A 23,834-nucleotide genomic window follows, 5' to 3' on the forward strand; every position below is an offset into this window, starting at 1 on the left:
ACTTTATTTGAAATAATTCTACTTCCACGTTAGGAAATTTTTTTGAAGCAGTTTAACAATTTATTGTGGTCGAAATGAAAGTTAATTCGTTTAAAAAAGATAACAGATTCTTATTTTATTTGAGATAATTCGTTTCATGCCTAGAGCTGAATTAGTATTAAATTATAATATTGTAATATCTAATTTTATCGAAAGATGAGCTAAATGATAATTTAGTTTTAATTTTTATTTTATTAGGTGGCCACGTGTATTTATAGAGAATTTCTATTGATTAACTATATTTGGAGTTCGAAGAGATATAACATGTGACAGTCTAATCTTATATTAACGTCGAATTTCCTAAAAAGGACCTGACACTAATCGCGTAAGATCGAGACGGGGAAGCTTGAATATTTACAATTAATTTCTGCGCTCGGGGACGTCTACTTAAATTACGTTAAACGAGATATGTTAACATCGTACGAAATAAATGGGTCATTAAAGAACAAACTCCGCGTATGAGCATATTTATCGAGAATAAAGCTGCTATATGAGGGCATATAGGTCCGATCGTAAACAGAGATGAGCACTTTCGAATAATAGATGACGAATGAAAACTCCGTACAGCGATTCATTCTCAACGTTTATTCCATCGAAAAATTTATTGATGTAAGCTTTCGTTTGCCCAACGCGAAATATAATTTCGTTTTATGATCTGGATTGTAATTTGTAATTTATCCTTCCCCCTATTATTCGACGTTTTTATCTAGACTAGAAATTTTCTTGTCTCCGATCGTAAACCAGGATTTTCATATCTGAATGCATATAAGAGTCTCTCAGACGTAACCGGAAAGCATAATCGTTGTTTTAAATATTCGCGACCCTGTGCGCGTCGATCGATAACATTGTTCAACGAATAAAAATCTATTTCCTATTTTACAACACCCACCGATCGTCGGAAAGTTTCTCGTCCCAAACGCGAGCACAGAGGCGAAATTGTTCCGTCACTCACAGTTTTAGTAAAACAGGAATTTTTGTAAAATCGTGCAAAAGTGAAGTAGAGATTGCTAGAGATTTCAGCCTAATCTTAGAAAATAAAGATGAGCTTTCAGAAAAATTTTTGAAGAAAATGTTACCCAGGAGAGCGTTAGAACTTTGGATAATCGAATCAATAACAGAATTGGGCAAATTTTCTTTCCAAACGACAAAATAAAATTTTAGATCCATTCGTAAACTAGTTTTTGCGCGTTACACTCCTGGATGTCGATTTAAAAAAATCCGTTAACCGATTTAATTGACGAATGAAGCGTAAACAGGAACAGTGGATGTAACAATTTTATTCATTATTCAGAAATGAAATTTAACGACTTTCGATACCGATAGCGCAGACCAACAGACATTTATATTTTACATGTACAGTATTCGATTATTTTAAAATGGATTTATTCTACCTGTGATATCGTTAAACGTCAAATACAACTTTCTGTGAATTCACGAAAAATGCATAAAAATAAATTACATTTAGTACAATTATATTGGTAAAATAATTATAGCGAAACGTCAAACTTGTTTAAAAGCAACTGTAGTCAGGAAAGGTTTTTTTAACTTCCTGATGAAAATCCAAAACCAGATTAAAGACATCAAACGAATCGAGGCAAGGGAACTATGCCATAGCAGCAGCTGCAGTGCACACATTCCAGATTCATACTTTTTTCGATCTGGCCCAATTAAAAATCGATCTGACACATTTTCTGTGTAGCTTCTTCCTCAGAAGTATTTATGGATCCGATACTTTACAGGAAATTCATATTAGATATAAAATTTATCGTAAAAATACAAAAACAATGGTTACAATATACGTTCGTCGTTCTCTTCTTTCAACAAATACGATAAAGCATCAATAGTTTACAAAACACGTATTATATATCCACTGTTTGTTAAATTTACGGTTTTATATGCTGCAAACGACTGTCGTTTCTTTATGCTGTATAAATATTATACCTTCCTGCACCGTATGAATTTGTTATAACGAATATTTTTATTTACTGTACGCTCCAGAATACAAATATTCTATCTACGCAAACATTGTATGCCAATGCCAAACAAAATGCAATATTCATATAGAAAACTTCTGACCAAATAAAAATAGTATGTCTGTAATATTATGCTTCTTTTTCTTTTTGCTTTTCGACAAATTTGACGTTAAATTAAAAACATTGTAAAAGTTTTGTAAAATACTGTCCTTCGCAAAATTAAACGTTTGTTCTAGCTCTGGACTACTTCTAAACTCTCTCACAAACGTTTACGACTATTTACAACAATTCAAAATCAGAAGATTTATTGAAATTATACACTGACACGTTGAATCTCTCCTCTGACATTTAAAACTATCTTGTACTATCTAGCTTTTTATTTTCGACGAGCAAACACGCTGAGAAATTTTGGATTCCAACTATTTTGAAACAAAAGTTTATTTAAAGCAGTCTGACTAATCTTGTATTCGTTACGAAATTACCATCGTAAAAAAAAATAATACAAAAGACACTGGAGAGGGTCAGAGGGAGGACATGCAATTTCTTTAAGTGCTCGACGCGTATTAAATATTCGATGAAATAAAGAAATTTCAGAATCACAATTCGCGTAAATATAATCAATAGCTAGAGTTCTCGTAAAGCCAAGAATACAAACACAAACGAACTACTCACAGATAATCTTTTGCTCCCCCATAAAATAATTACGAGATTACGAGAATAGATATTCAATTTTGGGATTTCTAAAATTTTATTGAGTTCGACGAGTGAGAAGTAAAAATTCGTGTTTCTTAAGAGCCGTGGATGAGAAAGGAAGTCTAGTTTGAGCAAGAAACTCTATAAGGATCGCAGGGCGGATGTTGGTGAACAAAATTCGCGTTGAACAGCGTTATCCTCGTCGATTAGGCGATGAGCAAGAACCCGATGTCGGTCTTCTTGCTACGGAAACGTTTTCGTGTAACGATCGGTGGTCTAGTCTAGTTGCGGAACGGTGGTCGTCCAACTCATCGCACATCGGTGCTTAAGTATCAGTAATCGATACATCTTGTCTGCGCCGATGTCACCACGAGCACACCACCGGGGTAATATCGAGGGCCGTCAAGTTTGCTTGGTACGTTCTCTACTCACCCGCCTGTCAGCCAGCTACCAGACACTTAGAACAGCCAGTTACACCACCGCGTTGGGGCTCTAACGACGAGGCAGGCACCGACGAACCCGCTGGGAAACCGTTTTACGGCGATTCGCGGGACGGCCTCGCGTTTATAAACTTACCCCCGTTCGTCCCCTAATCTCGCGGCGTTCGTTCATTGTTAGCGACGAGCTATCAGCGCGCTCCTAGGCCGATGGAGGGAGAGCTGGCCACGGCAATCCATAGCTACCAGCTCACGGTGTGGTGGGCTGGATCGGACCAGAGAATGCTACGTCCCCACAGAGATTGACAAAAATGTCTAATAACGAATAAAAGATGAATTTTTTCCCACCACCGTTATTATCGAATAGAAATTAAAATTCACATTCTTGCAATTTACGAGTTTCAGGATTGTGAATTTTTGTTACACGATTGTTTTTTGGAATCTGACGAGTTATTATAAAATTACTGACATTGTCAGAGATCGGCGAAAATGTCTAATAACGAATAAAAGATGAATTTTTCCCCACCACCGTTATTATCGAATAGAAATTAAAATTCACATTCTTGCAATTTACGAGTTTTAGGATTGTGAATTTTTGTTACACGATTGTTTTTTGGAATCTGACGAGTTATTATAAAATTACTGACATTGTCAGAGATCGGCGAAAATGTCTAATAACGAATAAATGATGAATTTTTCTCCCCGCCGTTATTTGTCAAACAAAAATTAGAATTAAAATTCTTGCACATTATTCTATAAGTAAATAATAGTGAATTTGCAAGTTACGATTTTCAGGATTATGAATTTCTGATTGCTTTTTAGAATTTGACGAATTAATATAAAATCACTGATATTATTTGTTACGTTTCGAGAATTTACTTGGAAATTATTAGAAGGAAGACCAATGATTTTAATTTCGAATGAGATTATTACGACTATGCATTTGTGATTTACTTGCAAACTCGCTATTATAATGTGTAAGCATATGCAATATGTGCAAGTATATAGAAATAATATGAGAAAAGATTTATATACTTTGGGAACAGACACTTCCTTTTGTAAATTACCTGAGAAGCGAAAGAAAGGAAGCTTTTAATCGCACAAACTCACGGATATCTTTTCATCATAAAAAGAATTTTGCTTGTATTGTTAGAAATTCTGTTGCTGCTGTACAAAAGGAATTATTAGTACCTGTATATAAACGTAAATATCTGTTAATTGAAACGTATCTAAGCAAATATTAAAAAATTAAAATTGTTTTAATATTACGACAAAATTTATTGCTCGACTACGATGAATTGAATAATTAATTAATTATACTGTGTTTCTCCCTTCTGGAAAGAAGAAACTTCTAAAAACATTCCTTCTGTTAATTTAAGATGTAAACGCAACACTGATATAAACAATTTAACTGAATTATTTTCTCAGATGATATTATATTAAAATTAAATTTAATATTTAATTATTCATTTCACGTCGAGAAGCCTTCCATAATTTATATTTAATATAAGTTCGTAAATAATGTTTTGCTCGATTCTTTTCTATTATACAGGGTGTTCCAGTATCGATGGTACGACCGAGAAGAAGATGATCTTATATGAAAAAAGAAATGGAAAATCAAGAATAACGTTTTTCCATTTAAAGCTTATTTTTTGAGTTAATTGAATTTGAAAATTTATCGAGTTTTTCTGGCACTCGTGTCTGTCCACTACCGACTGTTTCTACTTATGCTAACGTTCAAATTGCAATGCATTTTTAAAATCAATTTTCTTAAAAATAAATCCCCAAACGAACAAATTTATTGTTTACTTTCGATTTGTCTTTTCATGTAGAATCACACCCTCCTCGATTATACCATCAATACTAGAATATCCTGTAGATATATGTGCAATTCTCGACTTACGATTTATGTATTTCATATACAGGCAAGAAGAACAGTACACAATTGCTTATTTTGTATACTTCAACCATCAGCATCACTTTGTACAGAAAAGTAAGTAATTTGATATCTTGAAATCTTTTATGGCCTTTTCATTAAACGTTGAAATATTATATTTTATAGCCTCAATATTTATTTTTAAACTAGATAGACTTAGAATTAAGTTAGACATTCGTAAAGTTTATTTATAAGATTATTATTTATAAAGTTCTTCTTGCCTAATAATTTTTATGCAATGCATATTACTTTCTCTTAGAATTTACTTTTCTTTTGATCGTTTATACCGAAGAGGACCATAAACTAATGGTCGAAACGTTCATTTTAGAACAAACTATACTCGTTTACGCTATTATTAGCTATATTGTTTTTATTTTTTTTACGAGAAATATTTAAAGTATGAACTAGAATTTTATTTAGACATCGATATATTTCACAAGCGAACAAATAACAATATAAGCCAATATATGGCGAGGAGAAAAGAATTAGACTCCAGGTTGTAAGAGCAATTTAGAACCGACGATTTATTAGTCGACGTTTCAGCTTATAGTGAAAGCCCTTTTCGAGGCAACGTATCAAAGTTTAACAACTAAAATAAATACCTGATAAGCGTAAAGAGAAGCCGTATATTCGAACTAAAATAAAAATTACTTTAAAATATACACGTGCTTGGTACGACTAAATTTTTACGTTATTATTAAAAATGTAACCGTTCGACGGAATAAACGTCGTAAATAAATAGCGTTCCCTTGGTCTTTTTCGCCATCTATTGTTCGAATAAAATTTTGCCCATCTCTGGTCTAAGAACAGGAAGTAAAAGAGTCACTCGACAGTTTCGACTCTTGCTCCTTCTTATTCCTCCCCCTTGAGCTCCTGTAATCTCGTTTCCCTCGAGTCCTTCGCGTCCTCTCGGCCCGGGGGTTATGTACCATCGTATACCGAGTGTTTCAGAATTCTAGATATGAATTCAGTCGGCAGAAACCGCGGAAGTCTTAGTAAACACTTACATGAAAATTCGTTGTATTTTTTGGTCACCGAGTTAGAAAGAAAGAAAGCATTCTATTGGTAAAAACTTTTGTTTATGGAATCGTGCATTTTAAATGTCCCTGATCACTGATCACTGATTTAATTATTGAATGTAAATATGTATGTACAATGGATCAAAAAATAGTTGTCCTTTCTATTAGTAGAGCCACGAAAAGCAAGACATATGCCCTCTATATAATTATTTCTATACAAAACACAACTTAATATGTGCAATAAATTCTTGTATCGAAATAGAAACGATATTAACGATAAGAAAAGAAATTCATAATAAAAATAGGAAACGAACTGTGAATAAATACTTCAAATTTCTCAGATAATATTCGATAACAATTACGGATTAACCAAATTAACAATCGCGACCGACTTAACTCGGATAATTATCGAACAAATAAACGAAATCATGCTGAATGACTGAAATAATAACGATCAAAATAAAAGGGAGAAATATAATATTCCGAGCAGAAATTCTTAAATACATTTGCGTAATTCCTATTAAATATTTAACAAGCCCGCGAAGAAAACGCGTTCTTTGGACCAACTGCTGGGGGAAAAAACTCGGCAGGAAAGTGATTAATAAACGAGAATGGAACCTCTGACCGCAGTCTCCTTGCATTCTCGCAGAAAACTAGCAAAATTACTAAAATATTTTGTCGCACCTAATAATTTACACGCTTCTGTACACTTAGTTACGGGAATTTACATACGCCCATCTAATAAATACGGTACAAGAAACGAAATAATGCACGCTGTTATGGATTTGAATAAATATTAATACGATGGTAACTATCTTTCTACGCATAACGCACACGTGATACGTCCGTGCACATTTCTGTGGCATTTTATTTTCCTAGTGTTTTCACATAAACATTTTTACTATTTCTCAAAATATTTCTAACTTCAAATTAAAAATTTCTATGGGAATCTTTCAGAAGAAATAAAACATGTCTATAGTAATAACTTTTTCGTAAACAATTGCAAATATTTTAGGCTATATTTCAACTTGGACGCACAATTCATGAAGTAACTCAAATTACACTTTGAATTAGAATTTGAGTCGCGATATTAAATATAAAAAACCGTAAACAGGGTGATAAAATAATTTCTAAGCGCTTCCTGACTGAATACGTGATAACACGTTTGTTCGAATATCAATATTAAATTCCTGCAGTAATATTTAATGTCGATATTTCGTGTTGATGACAGAAGTAATACTCTTCTTTTCAAGCTGTTTGTGCCTGCAATCCCGAAATACCCCGGTGCTCTTACACGCACATTGTTCCGCGAAACGTGTACACGGCGCACACATGTCCGCGGTCGCATTTTTCCTTTTACGACGAAGCCATTTCGCATCCCGCTTATCCTCGCCAAACTATTGCTCTCGTATGCTTCCCCCTTTTCCCGGATTCCCACTATTTATCTAAACGTCGACGGGGGCCTCCGGAAAGAAGGAGCTGTCTGCATTTCCGGCTATGATTGAGCGAGATTCCGTCGAGATTGTTGCAGTCAAATTTAAAAAGCACGCGCCGGAAAGTATATTAATCTTACGCGTACGTCTCGTGCCTCGAAACATCCACTGTCTCTGAATTCTACCACTAACGTCCAGAGATATTCGTACAACGACACGAGATTCGAACAATGACAAACATTTCGTGAAATCTACGGTTTAAAAGGATCGTCGGATTCGTAACGACAAAAAGACGAGTACTTTCTTAAATTGTTTTTCCAAATTGATCACACGAGCATTTTATTCTTTTTTTCGAGTCTCGTTTACATTCCACAACTTCCGAATTTCGATCGAGAACACTTCAGAGTGTTGATAAACGCAACGGTGTCTTTAAAACATCCACGTCTAAAAGAATATCGACGTACCTTTGAAGTTTTATCTGAAAATTTCACCGATATTCGAGTGGATCGATAACACGGAGTTACCATGTAGATTAAACAAAGCGTCTTTGGCCGGGAATGGTAAGAGCAGTGCATATTGTCTCTGTCGCGATAATCGACGCGATATGTTACTCTTGAATTCTCTCGAACACTAGATTCTACTGGATTTTCGGATTTCTTTCCGATCGTCTCTCTGCGGTATCTACTTCCAAACCGCGATAAATTGAAACCGAACGTACGAGCATGCTAGGAAAATTCGAAAATCCGACAGAATCCACTTTTGGAGAGGATTCAGGAGCAGCATACTACGGTCGAGCCTGACTAAACCAAAAGAATACAGAGCATTGAATAGTAAAAACATTGTCTTTTTAATATTCCTTTGTGCACGTGTCGAGCACGTTTAACTTCGTATTTCGAAATAGACAAAACAAGTTATTATATTATCTTTGAACAAAAGATCGATGGCGTTTTCAAGGATTCGATTCTACCTAATGCTTGGCGATTTAAATCTCTGCGAATAAGATTCTACGATGCTCTCAACCTTGATCTGGAAATTGTGTTATAATACCTTCGAGTTGCGATCCTGTCGAGTGTAAGAAACATTGCACTGGATAATGTGGCGTGCCGCACAAGCAAATTCATTAACGCCAGGCAGCAACCATTCAGTAGCATGATTCAACGTACTTTCATGACGATGATTTATTATAGCTATTTTGTTAAAATCGTGCGGATGTGAAGATACAACTTTCACTTTCGGTGCGCATTTCCCCGTTGATCTCCATCGTTTACAGAAATTACTTCCATTAAAAATTGTGTACACGCATATTATATAAATGAATTTCACTTTGTACGTATTGCTAATTGTTACGGGATACACTTTATTAATTCTTTTATTTATAGAATTAATATATATAATAAATGTATGTAGAAATATTCAATGTTTCTTGTGTTTCGTCAGAAAAACATGTTTCTTATTGCAAGCATTATTATTCATTCGCAAGGGGAGGGTGCATAAATTAGACAAAAGCTATTTTTAATGAAACTGGTCTTAAAATGTGGGGCTCGATGAATTTAAACGAGAATCGTTATAACCAAAATAAAGAAAAGCTATAGGATAATAATTACTTTCTTGATTAAAATATTTTCAATTAGAAATAACGATTATAAGTAAATTCTGAAGTATAATAAGAGATATCCCATATTCGAATCCATACAACGTTCATTTTATTTTCTTCCCCTTTTCCAATATCGAAACTCTTCGCGTATTGCATCAAATTCAATTTCACATTTCCGATTAAGATATTTCGATACGAGAACGCCAAATTCCAGTGTCATTTCTGTGCTGTTAGTTGCAACACGTTTATTTACTTTCATTTATGCAAACTCAATATACAGGGTGTTCAACCACCCCTGAGAAAAATTTTAATGGGGGATTCTAGAGACAAAAATAAGATGAAAATCAAGAATACTAATTTGTTGATGGAGGCTTCGTTAAAAAGTTATTAATGTTTAAAGTTCCGCCAGTACTGAATTTTTTTCTCGAAAATGCGCAAGATTTCGGGGGTATGTCTATTCACCAAAAATGATTGTAATTGACCCTCCTAGCTAAAACTAATTTTTTTAGAACGATTTGAAATTTTTTAATTTAATTGTTAATAACTTTTTAACGAAGCCTCCATCAACAAATTGGTATTCTTGATTTTCGTCTTATTTTGGCCTCTAGAATCCTCTATTAAAATTTTTCCCAGGGGTGGCCGAACACCCTGTATACTAAACCGAACCAATTATGAATGAATAGTTGGAAATGCTTTTGTAAAATTATGTACAGAATTGACGCATCAAGCAATAACTATGGCCCCGCACAGCCTATTGGAAATGCTTCTACGCTCTCGATATTTAACCCCAGTTCTTCAAATGACTCAAATTTCAAAAGTTCATTATAAATTAACAAAGACCCGACAGATAAAATTTTATTATCGTTGGTCCATAATAATGGTTAACTGCCTATTAAAAATATATTCGTTCCATAAATCTCATTAATGCGTGTACCCAATTAAAAGATTAGTGATCTGACAAAGGGAGGATACTAATGGATTCAAGCGCTTTTTGGATGAAACCGGATTTAAAATGTAGGGCGACGAATTGAATCAGATCCTACAACATTAAAATTCGAGAGATTAACTTTGCGTTTGTTCCCTACTGTACATCTCGACGAAACGAATGGTAAAATCTCTTTGCTTTGCTATGAAATCGATAGTTCACCTAAAATATTCAACTGTCATTTTCGGTATATTTTTTATGACAAAGTACCTATGATTTCGAAGCGTGCTGTAAATCTAAATTGTGACAACAAATATGCATCTGCTTGGCTAAGACCTTTTTCTTATTTCGTCAGCTAAGAATTCACGAAGATCCATCAAATATTTCAATCACAATTGCGTGCATCGTTGCACATATTTGCGTCACCTACGCGAAAGAAAACTTTACACTTTCTGTGCAACGCTTGCGAAACACGGTCGAAAAGCATCGTTTCGTTGAATATCGATTTGGCAATTCAGACGTTATTAGTTTTTTCTTCTCTAACATTGTTAACCTTATGGACCCGAATCAAAGCGAGACGTACTTTTCCTCGATAGCTCGGAATAAAAATAAAAAGAATTTGTAAATATTGCATATACACGTACGATGTGTTTAGAGAGTCCAGAAAATTAAGATTGAAGTATCTAATACGATCATTATACATTTAATATTTCTCTTTTACATACAATTATAATACAAACTTAAAATCATAAGGAATTTTATTGATCTACCAGCAAAAACCAAAATATCTGTAACTGACTTTATGAAAGTAAAAAATAATAATTTCTGTCGCTAATGTTTCATTTAATTTATGGGGTATCCATTTATCAAATTTTGTTCTTTCTTTTTCCAAATGGTTGGTTCACACTAAACTGCAATGCGTACTCTCGAGCCGTTTTTCATGGTTTTTCTTCAACTATTCCCTTTAAAGAAACTCTATTCACAGTTGGTACGCGGCCTCGACCTTCTTAATCTTTGAGGCTTGTATCTCCTGAATGAAACTTCTTAAATCAACGACGTACAGTGTATTCGGTAGTTTCATCGTCGCCTTAAGCTTTATGTAGATTTCAAATAGCTTCTGTTGCGTTATGACCCACTTTAAACTTGCCAAGCATAATTATTCGTATGTCGCGGTTGTTCATGTCCAAAAACGCTATAATACTCGAGCGTCCACAAACGATATATTAAAATAGGGGATACGTCCTGCTTTACGAAGTCTAGACTTTATCGTCGCGTTGAAACAATTTAATTAACATGGTAAATCCTAGTATAATTCATTTACAATGACCACTTGTAACCTGACAAAATTTGACCGACTTTGCATACTTTTAATATAGTCAACGAACCTCCGAAAAAAAGTTACGAACATTATTTTGCACGGTTATGCTCACCAAAATTTTTTACAAAAGCGTTGGAACCATTACACGTTATTTAACTCGTTCGCTGCGATTCAGTTGGAATCTCTTCATTTGTAGTAACTTTATTTAATATGTGCTTTTAACTGTGTACGAATTAAATTGACAAAGACTACATATATTTTCTTTTATTACACAAAAATTCAAAATCTTTTAGGTTCTTAAAATATCTTTCACCGCGATATGTTCCCTTTGATACCAATCAACCCTCATTCGAAACAACTTTCCGTAGGATGCATAGTTTTCGAATTACCCTCACATTTTCAGATAGAACAGACACTCTATATGTTTCCGTTGACATAGTTCCAAGAGCGAATAATTAGCAACTTCCGAATCAGAAGTAAAGGGGACCTGGGAACTTCGAAAAGACGCAACTTCGAGCAAAGATCTTCCGTACGATACCAAACTTGTCTGCTTTCGAGACATTCGGGATATTATGGCTGACACAAAATTATCCTTACTCTCAACACTAAATATGCAACGAATTCAAACAACGACGCGAGTTGACAGTCCAAAAGATTCGCGTCACACGGCGAGCCAGGCTCGAAATTTGGTAGATCAAACGAATTTAAAAAACATGAAAACCTATAACTCGAACCCCATTAAATATAGTTTAGACGAAGCCTCTATACTCATATATTTTTGTAAAAGACTGAGCAGTTAAAATTCGATTCTGACTCACCGCGCGTCGTGCAAAAACTGAACGTCCACCGGTTTATTTCTTAGACTTGTCCACGTTATTCAAATTTAACATATGATCACCGTCGAAAGATTTTAATACCGAACTATCTGGCAGACGATGTAAGCGAAGAAATCATTTTTCTGCGTTCGACTTTCATAAATTTTCGAGCCGGAGACGATGCACCCACGAAAATTCATCGATCGCTAAAGGAAGCGTTCCCCGTTCTATTTTTCGACAAGCGCCCCGCGATGAAAGATTTTCACCCACTCGAGTTTGGGGAGTCTTCGCATAATGCCGTGATAAAATACTCCCGCGTACCTGCAAATCGAAAAACCGGCTTGTGAGTGTACGAGCGTGTATCCCGCGCGCGACGATACCGACGACGGGGGGGGGGGGGGGGGGGGGGGGGGGGGGGGGGGGGGGGTTACAGGGTTATAATCAAAATGCAAAACTCCGCCGGCTTTCAATTGCATGGAATATCGGAATATCCGCGCCAAGTGAATATCGAGCTACTCCCGAACCTGAGAAAAACTACAAGCTCCGGAGGGATGGGGAGATTCCTCCGAAGACGTTCGTTGTGCAATTTGCAACCGCGCCTCGAAACGAGATTATCGCACGTCGCGTTGCACGAGTCGATCATACGTAAAGAAAAACTCCCACGCGTTGAAAGAAATCCAGTTTGACAAGGTGGTTTGCACGCGGTCTTTCTTCTGTCTCTGCGTGAACAGAATAAGTAGTGACGAGACCGATTCGATGACAGGAGATAGATCTTTTACTGCCTCTATTTTGAGGGGGAATTTCATCCCTTGAAAAATGTTTGTAAAACAGTTATTTGTTTAGGCGTTACCATTGTTTTATAGAGGCTATCCTTGTTCAAACTACGTCTACGTACTATTGTTTCATATTTTCAACGTGTCAATAACTTCAATGCATTTGTCACGGTGTTGGAATTGGTATTCAAACATAAATCTGTATGCAAACGTCCGATTTTAACTGCAATGAATTTCCATAAAGTCAGTTTTACTATTTGTGTTTTCTTTTAATTACTTGGAAAAGGTAAATAGTACTGTATTTTCACGTTTTTCAAATTTTACAATTTGCTGTAGCTATTGTAAAATCTCGTCAATGTAGAACAATTGCAAAAGAGAGGTAAAGGAAAATTTGTTTCAAACTGAAACAACTTTTTTTCGGTACTTCGTTCGTTTTCAGTACGCTTTTTACACGGGACTTTGTTAGAAAATAATTACAAAAATATGAAGTCAGACTTAAATTGCTTAAAGTGTATGATAATTACAAATGGCAATGTTAATGATTATGAATGAAACATTTTTCCTTGGTACTGTACAATTTATCATCATATTAATAAAATATTTACATGATGCTAAACTTAAATTAATATTTAACAAGCGTTATCGAGAGAAAATCTGTATATTTATCTATTAACTTTATAGCAGACGATATATATATTATTTTCGGTTTCACATAATGTAGCTGGTTTTATTGATATTAACTTTTTGCCTGATTCCCTCCCGTTATTTAAACGTTCATTATTCACTGCCGTACGTGACTTATCATAACTTTTCCCCTCCCTGTTGCCTTATGCATTTACTCGGTCTTTTTTCCTTTATCCATTCGCTCGACTGTTTACTTTCAGTATTAAAAAGCTCGTCCCATATAAATAAATCAAATAAGTAAATACGAGAATAAATTTTACTATATCAATACATCACTATTAGTGATCAATTTAAAAAAAAAAAGAAAACGTTTTTCCCATAACCATTAATGTTGCCGCTTGGAATTATTATATACTTTAAGAGACTAGCCCTTTTTCATTTCAAACAATTTATAATCCAGTTTTATCATGCACCAGTTGTATAAACAATAAAAATTGTTGAAACTTCTTTGTCAAAGTAAATGTTAAAATAAACATAGAAGATAGCATAAATTATAGTAGTTGTTACATTCATAGGATAGGGGATGAAAATCCCTTTAAAATGAGCGTTTGTACGAGTCGATAGCATAATTAGTTCCGGAGATATGATAATTTTTGTTACAAGTCGAGCGTCAAAGTAAATATCAAAAGAAACACAGAAGTTAGCATAAATTATAGTAGTTAGTATAATCATCAGATAGGGGATGAAAATCCCTTTAAAATGAGCGTTTGTACGAGTCGATAGCATAATTAGTTCCGGAGATATGATAATTTTTGTTTCAAGTCAACCGTCAAAGTAAATGTTAAAATAAACATAGAAGGTAGCATAAATTATAGTAGTTATTATAGTCATCAGATAGAGGATGAAAAGCCCTTTAAAATGAGCGTTTGTACGAGTCGATAGCTTTATTAGTTCCGGAGATATAGCGATTTTAGTTTCAAGTCGATGCGGTGGCTAGTTTCGGAGATATAAGGTTTCGAAGCGTTTGTTTACGTTCATTGATATCAATGAACTCGCGCGCGCGTAGATAGTAAACAGTGCGTAGTAAATTCTTGGAAATACTACGCCCGGAACTAAGTCACTCGGTCACGAGTCACGTACGAAAAAGAGAGGTCCGGCGCGACGCGTCAGACGGAGACAGAGATAGTCAAATTAAGAAAAATACTCTTTTACATAAATTACGATATCTCGAAAACGAAAAGTCGGATCGACAAAAACCAAAAACCATGTCAAAGAGGAAGCTTTGCCGCTGCCAACGGTGGCTCGATCATGAAGAAAATGTTAATAATTTCGAAGCTGCAGATAATTAAAGTTTTTAGTAATTTCAATGCGCGTTAGTAGCCGCCGTAACACGGGAAGCGCCATAAGAGAATTTTCTAAAAATTACCTATTTACATAAATTACGATATCTCGAAAACGAAAAGTCGGATCGACAAAAACCAAAAGCCATTTCAAAGGGGAAGGTTTGCCGCTTCTAATGATCATTCAATTATTAATAAAACACTAGTAGTTTCGGAACTGCACGCGTCTAAAGTTTTACTATTTTTAATACGCGTTGTTCGACCGTTCTAAGCAGTGGGAACTGAAGATTCTTTCCTTTCACCTTTACTATGTATTTCCTATTTACATCGGATGCTTTTTGCAAAAAAATATAAATCGTTCATAATTAGTATTTAACCGACAAGAAATTGCAATTGCTTAAATTTGAAAACAAATTCATTTACGATGAAAAATTAAAGTCACTGTTATATTATATTTATAAATGGAACTAAGAATTTTTAACTTCATAAGGCCTTACATTTGGACATACACAAATGAACGTAAACATTACGAATGCTTATTTATTCAACTTTCACCTAACAGACAAAATAAAAGGAAAACTTCTACAAAATTTCTACAAAATGTGTAGAAATGTACAAGGAAGTTTTCTAATTGAAGCTATACATAAGACTTTATTACAAAGAATAGAACTTTGCGTTGCAGAAGGTGGAATGCAGTTCGAACATTTAATTCAATTACTAATTACATGCACCTTTTTAACATGTATGTTTGCAGTTTGGTTTCGTATAAACTTTTCTTTTATTTTGTGTATTAAGTTCTGAAGTTTTAAATATTAATTATTTCAAATATTGTGGCAATCGGATCATAGCAATTTTTCCTTCAATGTCGTCTAAAAGTGATCGTGTAGTAAGTTGTTGAAAAGAATACCTAGTTCCGTTTAAAAATATAACAATAACCTTAACTTTTTATCGAAAATCAATTTGTTTACAATTCAAAAATCAAATATTTGTTTGTCAGGCTATCGAAAGGGGCTGAATAATCGTGGGGGTTGGTGCCTCACCCTGTATAGGGTCTACCTTCGCGATCAACTGCGTTACGGTCCCATCCCTAGGAATAAGTAATCCGAGAGCCCGATGTAACCCCTCCGAACGGAATTCGACTGCACTCGCGCGAAACGCCCACTTGCATAAAATTTCGCTCAGGCAATTTGGAGAACCGTCCGATCGCGAGGGGATGAATGGATCATAAAACACGATGGTTCTCCTCGCGATTACCTCGGCATGATCGTATAATGGCGAAACGCCGCAGCGATTTTGCGATTTCCCTTCGCATGCAAATCCGTCCTCTCTCGTACCGGTTCGTCGGCAGACGGTAAACGGTTGGTTGCCAGCGGGGATTGGGACAAACGCTGGGAGACGGAATGTAAACGTAGGGCGTCGGACTGACCACTGGACAGACGCACGACGGCGATGGGCAAACTTTCTTTGGCTTCCCCATGTACTCCGAGATACCCGACTTTGTGCTTTCTGGGCTCCTTCGACGGAGCCACAACTTCTGCGGTTGAATAAAGGACGATGGTAGACGTTTGCAGGAAGGTTAATAAATTTCTGCCCAAAGTACAAGACAAGAAAATAATTAACCCCTTAACGTACGATTTAATGTAATTTTTCAAACGTATACTATTTAATTTTGTTTAAATTTGTTGGTACAAGGAACAACCACGAAAAAGAATAGATTTGTTTTACGAATATCTCGTGTATGTTAAAATCTGTTGATTTTAAAATTTTTCCCAGGGGTGGCCGAACACCCTGTATAAGCCTTGATAACGAGTTGCCTCATAATCGTGAAACTTGACATCATCATGTCACGAGTCAGACTCGTAATTGTACGGTAAGGGGTTAATAAACGAGCGTGTTAAAAATAAGTGAAAGGTTATGAAAAGGGATAGCTGATGACAAGTAGCTCGTCAAGATGGTCTGAAAAATAATTAATTTAAATCTTCAACGAAAACGAAATCGCGTATTACACGTACCTATTCTCAGGATATCCTCCAAGTTTCGACGTTTCCAGAATTTCCGGGTTGAGGATCTTCTCTTATTAGTTTACTGCCGCAATGGGTCGTCTTCTTGAAACCGTTTCTTTATAACAGGTCGCGAGTCACCGTACTCTACAACCGGTTAACTCACTCTCGACGCAGAATCCGAGGGAACAAAAAGTTTCCAAACTGCGTCTATAAAAAGTGACAGACTAACGTGAGATTTTACTGGCCGCCATCCCTCCCTCGATGCAGTCCCATTGGGAGTTGACGCAACGGTTCCAGCGACTCTGCCATTGTCGGAACGTCTTACGAAAGTCCTCTTCCTTCATCCTGTCCGGCGCAATCCTCGTCTCGTTCTGAGTCTCCTCGACTGTGCCAAATCTCCGGTCGAGCTTAGTTCGAGGGAAGATCAAAATGTCACAGATGTCCAAATCAGGAGAATATAGAGGATTATCTTCCCTAAATTGAACACAGTTCGCAGGGTGGAGATTTCGCCATAGTCGAGAGGACTCGGGAAGACGCGTTGCACCGGAACACCATGAAGAAAAAAGAGCTTCGAAAAGCATTCCAACAATGGTGGAATCGATGGAACCGCGGCGTCAACTCCCAAGGGGATCGCTTCTGAGGGGGATCCCGGCCACTAAAATCTTAACTTAGTCTGTCACTTTTTATGGAAGCAGTTCGAAAACTTTATGATATGACCGCGTAACGCGGAACAACTTAACTCGAGAAGAACGCTCCGAACAGCAGAGATTCTGCGCTGGTAACTTTCTCTCGCCGCGAATTTGCTTCGCGTGTGCACAATATTCGCGAGAAATACCTTTGCATGGAAAAACGGATAATGCGAATCCGGAATCCGGAATTCGGAATCCAGAGTCTCGCGATTTTCCTCTCAACAGGACGGTGGCAGGCAACAAACGGTGGGTGGGCAGGGATTCGGACAAATGGAGGACAAAGTGAATACGCAGGGAGTTGGGTCGACCGTGGGGCAGACGCAGGGAGGGCAAACTTTCTTGGGACCCTCCCCGTGACCCATGATTTCCGGTCGGTTCTTCCTCATTTCTTTCATCAGTGCCAACAGCCTCTGCACGTGCTCGATTCTGGCCCAGAAATCGGAGTGTCTGCGTTTTCGTCTTCTCGTCTGCGTCGCCTCCTCCTCCACGGGTGGTTCCAGCTCGTGGCAACGACACACCAATTTGTCGGGGTGAAGGGGCGCCAGAATCGTCAGACTACCCCAGCGATAGGACTCGACGTCCTCCGTGGTCAGCTCGCGAAGTTGATAGGGATATTTCTCGTCGGTCTCTTCGCGCGCGTAGAACGCCTTCCGTATGCTCATGGGGGCGTGCACCTCGGTCACGATGCACTTGCCCAGGTAGCTGATGCGCACGTACAGCTCTATGGTCGCGTCCGTTTCTCGCATATCATCGCCCAGCAGCGGAAACGTCCCGCGGATCGATCTTGAATCAACAAATTGAACGTACGCTCACTTAACGGTGTGTTAGATTAGATCTTTACATTCTGGAGCCACAAAAGATCATTAGCGACATTAGACAATGATCAAATGCTGTCCATCACGACTAGTATAAATATTCGTTTTACAATTTTCATTAAAACGATTCTATAATCTGGAAAAAAAATTGAAGAATTTTATTTGGGCAATTTGAAACCTTAAAAATCACATAATATTGAAATAAATTTTAATATCAGCGAAAAAGTATTTTTCTTTGTATCCCTTAAATTGGACACTGTACATTCTACTGTTTCGAAAACGGCGGATTGAGAGACATAGTGGTGTAAGTCACATTTTAATTATCTCGCATAAAATGTTTTGCAATCATTGATTAAAAAGATTCCAGATAAATACTAACGTTGCAAAAACACATCTAAAAGTGTAGAAAAGTGTTTAAAAATATCTGTGTATGAAAATAATTGAAGGATGTTTAAATTTTGTATGAAAATTTAATAATGAATAATAATTTTTAACGTGCAATATAATATATATAATATTATATGTTCTTTAATTTTTATGTGGAAGTATTAATAATAGAGCGTAAGGTGGACTTACACCATTATGGTTCGACGCTCTGCTAACTTTGTTTAATGATAAACAAAAGTTTCGCCATTTCTCGGCAAAGTATGAACTTGCAAGTAAATCGATTATGATGATAAATAGAAGACAGCTTGAAGGTTTCAAACCCAGTGAAGAATTTGAACTTGCACCACTGTGGCTCTCAACCCTCCATTTGATAGATCGAAGTTTTCAATTGTCTATTCAAACCTTGATATCTTGACTATTTTAAAGGCGCGCTTTTAAAATTCTCCACTTCGAGAAAAACATAGTAAAGAATCGACATTTTTCACCCGAGGCACGAAGTTTGTAACGTTGGTCACCGGTGAGCGACACCCAAAGTTTAGCAGCAGACACCGGTGTGACTACTCAACGTATTAATTCGTTCACAGGGAAGAGCGGATTTATGAACGACTCTCTGCTGAGCTTCACCAACAAGCTCATCTACAACCTTTGGACGAGAAAGATAAAACGATATCTCGTAATTTATATAACTTTAATCCGAGGAACAAACTTACTAACCAAAGTTACGCGAAACGATAGAAAATTCGTACGCGATATTTTCATTTACAAATTTTAGGTTAAACAATTATAATTGATCAAATACACCAATCATTTTCACGAATATGTTTTTAGTCTCAAAATAATGCAACGAATTGTAAAAATAAAATTTGTCTACTGTAGAAACACAGATTGGAGGCCATCGATATTTAAAATATTATCATTTAATTACCTAGCAAAGAATGAAACAAGAAACAGCACATAGCTTCCATATTTTTGCGAATACTACGTTCTTAAAAAATCCCCACTTGAACATTTTCGTTTAATGTATTTTGCGTGCTCGTCGAAATGGAACATATTAATGTCAATAGAAAAAGGAACAAGTTCTTTCGGGGAAAAGGGATTTTCGTGGATACGGGTCGGACGTGCCTCGAGTTTCCAATACAAATGAACAGAACGTTCAAACTAATGCAGGGTGTACACGGTACAGCGGTTTTTTAAATTGCATTAACCTGACCTGGTAACATTCTCTGTCAGGTAATCCGTTACGCTAACGCATTTGCATAAACGCCAGCTTCGCGTATTTAAATGCATTCACCTTGATATAGGTTCCCGCTCGAGCTCCTTGGAAAAATAACCTTCCAGCTCCTTCCGTTCGCGGAGGTCCTTGATAATACCGTTAAGTAGAGCGTCTACCGTGACGAGGGTGAACCCAAAATTCTGCTGTCGCTCAAGTTCGAAGAACTTGGACACCTGTTTGTAGACGTAAAGCTGCACGTCCACTCCGGACACGTCCTCATCGAAGACGGTTTCCGATACGGCGAACAGCACCGATTTTCCACCGTAGAAGCTTTCGTTTTGATAGTTAGAGCCACGATAAGAACGATAATCGCGTCGATTCGGCACCAGAGTCGTCCACTCGTCGTCCAGCATTCGAAACATTATGATAGTTTTCTTCAAAAGTGCCTCGTCGAACATGTCGGTCCATGGTATGTACAACTATAATCATGGATTAAATACATTAACTCTTTAATATTGGATTTATAAGACAATATATATCTATGAAACGAAAATTCATAAAGGATGAAAGTCCAATGTTCAACTTTATTTTGCGTGTCTGACTTGGAATAAAGCATCGTATCACTTTGTAATAAAAAAATTTGACCCTTTCGGCGCACACAATGTTTAACAAACATTCAACTTGCGTCGAAGTCTCGTCGGACCTGCATTTCTCCGGGCGTAGCACTCAACTTTTATTTTTTTTCCTCCCACCCCTATGTTCTCCAAGTCGTTCGACCTTCTTCAAGCACAGATTTTACATGGAAAGCTTCCATTTATAAGTTTATTCTTTTTTATTATAACGATTTCGTTCTAGTTTTACTCGATCTTACTTATTGAAAGAATAATTTTAAATTCGACACTTGAATAAAATCAACGATAAATTAAAGCAAGTGGAAAATTTCTGCGCCCGGGATGCGTGGCTGATTTAAAATTATACAAGAAAAATACGGTCGAGTTATCTACATCTCTCTACGTTGAAATCTTTGCAAAACACCCTAACCTTGACGGTCGTTTAATCTTTTATTTCCTTTTCTATTATCTTTGTTTTAGGGGTACAGCTTTGTATAATTAATAAATACCTAACAGATCGAGATGAATTGAATTTTGTCGTTTTGACGACTAGAAAATCGTCAATTATCATCGAACAGATAAAATTCAAACATATTCTGTTGTAAAATTATTACAGCATAATGATGGCAAAGTGCAATAAATTAGAAACGTAATTTATTTTATTTTAAACCGAATTGAGATTGTCCATCCCTATAGTTTGTTGAACGTTAACCCCCCCATTGTCGTCGAGATCATTTTTTGAAGAGACGAAAGACGTAAAATAATTACTTACGTCGACTACGACGGAAATTACGATATATCAGCGACAACTACTTGCATTTTGCACGGCTAGCTCTAACATTATCATCCGCGAGTCGTGAGCTACGATCAACGACGACATCGTGGCACCATGTAATATATTACGCGTCCTGTTCGTTCTACGCTTCCTTCGGCAACCTCGCGTAATTCTTCGAGAAGTTTGATTTATCGCCGATAAACTGTCAAGTGGGAAGATTTTGAATTTTTTAGTAGTTATTAACTATCTCCGGGTAAATCACGGAGTTAAAGGTTCGAGCGTGTCGCGTTTTCCAATTTTGCGACATCGCTGGAGCCCTCTGACGGGACCTCTCTATCGAAATAAATTTTATTTCCATCCTGTCTATCGGCCGACTTCGTTTCCTCGATCGTCTGAAATAATCAACGAACGGAATCCGCGCCATCGACTCTAAATTTCATATCGTCGAATAATTCGAAACCTCGGCCCCGGCGGGGGGTAACTTTTATCGAAAAATAAATTGGCCGTGGAATAAATGAGTTCTGTCAAACAACAAAGACGACGAAGTTGACCTCATCAATCTTTCAATGCCGGTTCTTATTCGATTTTTTCGTTCTTTTATAAACAGAGGGAAAATACGACACTGATATCGCCGTGGAAATAAAACGCCGGCACGGCCGTGTCGGTCTCGCTGTGTTCCGCTCTTTGTGCTCTTGTTTCAGAGTTGTTTGCAGTACATTGGAAGCACTCAAGAACCAGTTTCCGTCTCGTCCTGTAGGTGGAAACACCATTAAAAATACTTCGAGGGGATTGCGAGCATCAGGGCGTGGCGTGGAAGAAAATAATAAAAAAAAAAGAAAAAAAACAAGAAAAAGGAAACAAAACAGGGAAGAGGGATGGTTCGGGGGCGGAAAAATCGTATTAACAAGGGAGATAGATAGCGACGGCCGGGAGTAAAAATCGACAAAACAGGAACAATTTATAGACACTGTGAGTGCGCGAAATCGCCGGCTAACGTCGAGAACAATCTTACCCCTATGTTCTGTTTGTAACTTAACAACCCCGTGTATTGTTGCTGGTGATATTCACGAGCCCGGAATAGCATTAAAGTAAAAAATTTTACAACTTTGAATTACCGCTCCTATTATGAAACTTTAAAGCGTCTGGACGTCGGATTCAAGCATCTCGCATTAATGGCATGGTTCAGTAAATAATTAACGCTTTCCCGACGACGGATTTACACCACGAGTTACTATATGCCTTTTGCGCATTCATCGAAGTTAAATTGAATTGTCGAAATCGTTAAAATGTCAACAGTTAGAAAACCAATAGTGTAAATTAATGTAATTTTTATTGAAAATGTTGCCTTTAAAGAAGTTTTGTAACGCAAATCGTTTGATATATATATTCTGTACTAGTCGTAAATGTAAATGAGATTTGAAAGTTAGGAATAGTTGTAGATTGATATGTTTTATGAAATGCCTGGGCTGGCTTAATTACCAGTTGAGAAATATAATCTGATTATTACGTAAGTGTGTACATTCACCTCAAACGATTCTGTCAGTCAAAACATATGCATCAGGAAATAAATCACTTATTACAGGAAATTCGCCTGTTGTCGATAATGATCTACGAAAGTGCTAACAAGCCTGTATTTACAATGAAAATTATTTGCCAGAATAAATATAATTTCCTTGCTGTATTTTACGAGTTCATCAATTTTATCACGTGCGATCGCACGGGCGTTTTAATTCACGCTCGATTCTCTTTTTGCACGGTTTCGTTTTAACAAGTAATTCCATTCTTTTGTACGAATTTTTAGTTTCAACGCGTTTTGTAAAATCGACTACCCCGAAAATTGATTACGAAAAGATCGCAGAAAGTTGCTAATTTTTTCTTTCGATAAAACGTTTTTTCCTCCTTCAACCTCAATGAGTTATTCTCGATCCATTAAGTAAACCTACTATGTAGTTCTGCAACTATGTTCCCCGTTTCTTTTTTATCTACTCGATTAACTTAACGAGCCTTTTTTATCGCTTTCCCCGCTCGCTGCCTCGCCACGTTTAACCAGTGTTTATCATTTTTGTGACAAAACTCTTTCTTTTTCTATCCATTTACGACGATGGATACTGTATCTTCGCGCAAAGAAATTTTACATTTAAGCATATTCACTCAGACTTCTGTCTACTTTCTGCTCTTTCATATATCTTGCGGGGGTGGCTCAAAGTTGTCGAAGACCTAACACAGAGCCAACTGCAATGGTCCAATGGTCCCGGGCTTATGATACGTTGCAGCTGTTCAATACGACGATCGTGACTTTGTAACTAATTGCACTGGTTAGGAGAAGTTCAGAAGTTTTCGAAAATAACTGCATTGTCGATCTGTTATAAATTTTGTCGATTTGTTCTGGTCTCAACATCGAAAATTAAGGCTACACCGACGA

General features: G+C 36.7%; 3 protein-coding genes across 4 annotated transcripts in view; 1 reads left to right on the top strand and 2 right to left on the bottom strand.

The window, feature by feature from the left end:
• The window catches only part of LOC143340474 (acyl-CoA Delta(11) desaturase), a 34,238-nt gene extending 17,167 nt beyond the window's left edge, over nt 1-17,071 (bottom strand). The window contains exons 1-2 of the mRNA XM_076762483.1: nt 16,932-17,071; nt 16,174-16,453 (exon numbers count right to left, since the gene is read on the bottom strand). Of these exons, the coding sequence (XP_076618598.1) occupies nt 16,174-16,396 (223 nt within the window). The 5' untranslated portion in view covers nt 16,397-16,453; nt 16,932-17,071. The remainder of the gene's footprint in view (nt 1-16,173; nt 16,454-16,931) is intronic.
• The window catches only part of Fstl5 (follistatin-like 5), a 121,834-nt gene that overhangs the window by 36,208 nt on the left and 61,792 nt on the right, over nt 1-23,834 (top strand). Inside the window, exon 2 of one of the 2 annotated variants that reach the window (XM_076762468.1) lies at nt 5,068-5,135. The exons of the other annotated variant lie outside the window; for it this stretch is intronic. The gene's annotated coding sequence lies outside the window, so the exon portion shown is untranslated. The remainder of the gene's footprint in view (nt 1-5,067; nt 5,136-23,834) is intronic. 2 annotated transcript variants of the gene reach the window in all.
• Nucleotides 17,830-23,834, bottom strand: part of LOC143340480 (uncharacterized) — a 64,203-nt gene continuing 58,198 nt past the window's right edge. The window contains exons 6-7 of the mRNA XM_076762494.1: nt 20,105-20,505; nt 17,830-18,394 (exon numbers count right to left, since the gene is read on the bottom strand). Of these exons, the coding sequence (XP_076618609.1) occupies nt 17,830-18,394; nt 20,105-20,484 (945 nt within the window). The 5' untranslated portion in view covers nt 20,485-20,505. The remainder of the gene's footprint in view (nt 18,395-20,104; nt 20,506-23,834) is intronic.

This window comes from Colletes latitarsis, chromosome 3, assembly GCF_051014445.1.
Source record: "Colletes latitarsis isolate SP2378_abdomen chromosome 3, iyColLati1, whole genome shotgun sequence".
NCBI lineage: Eukaryota > Metazoa > Arthropoda > Insecta > Hymenoptera > Colletidae > Colletes > Colletes latitarsis.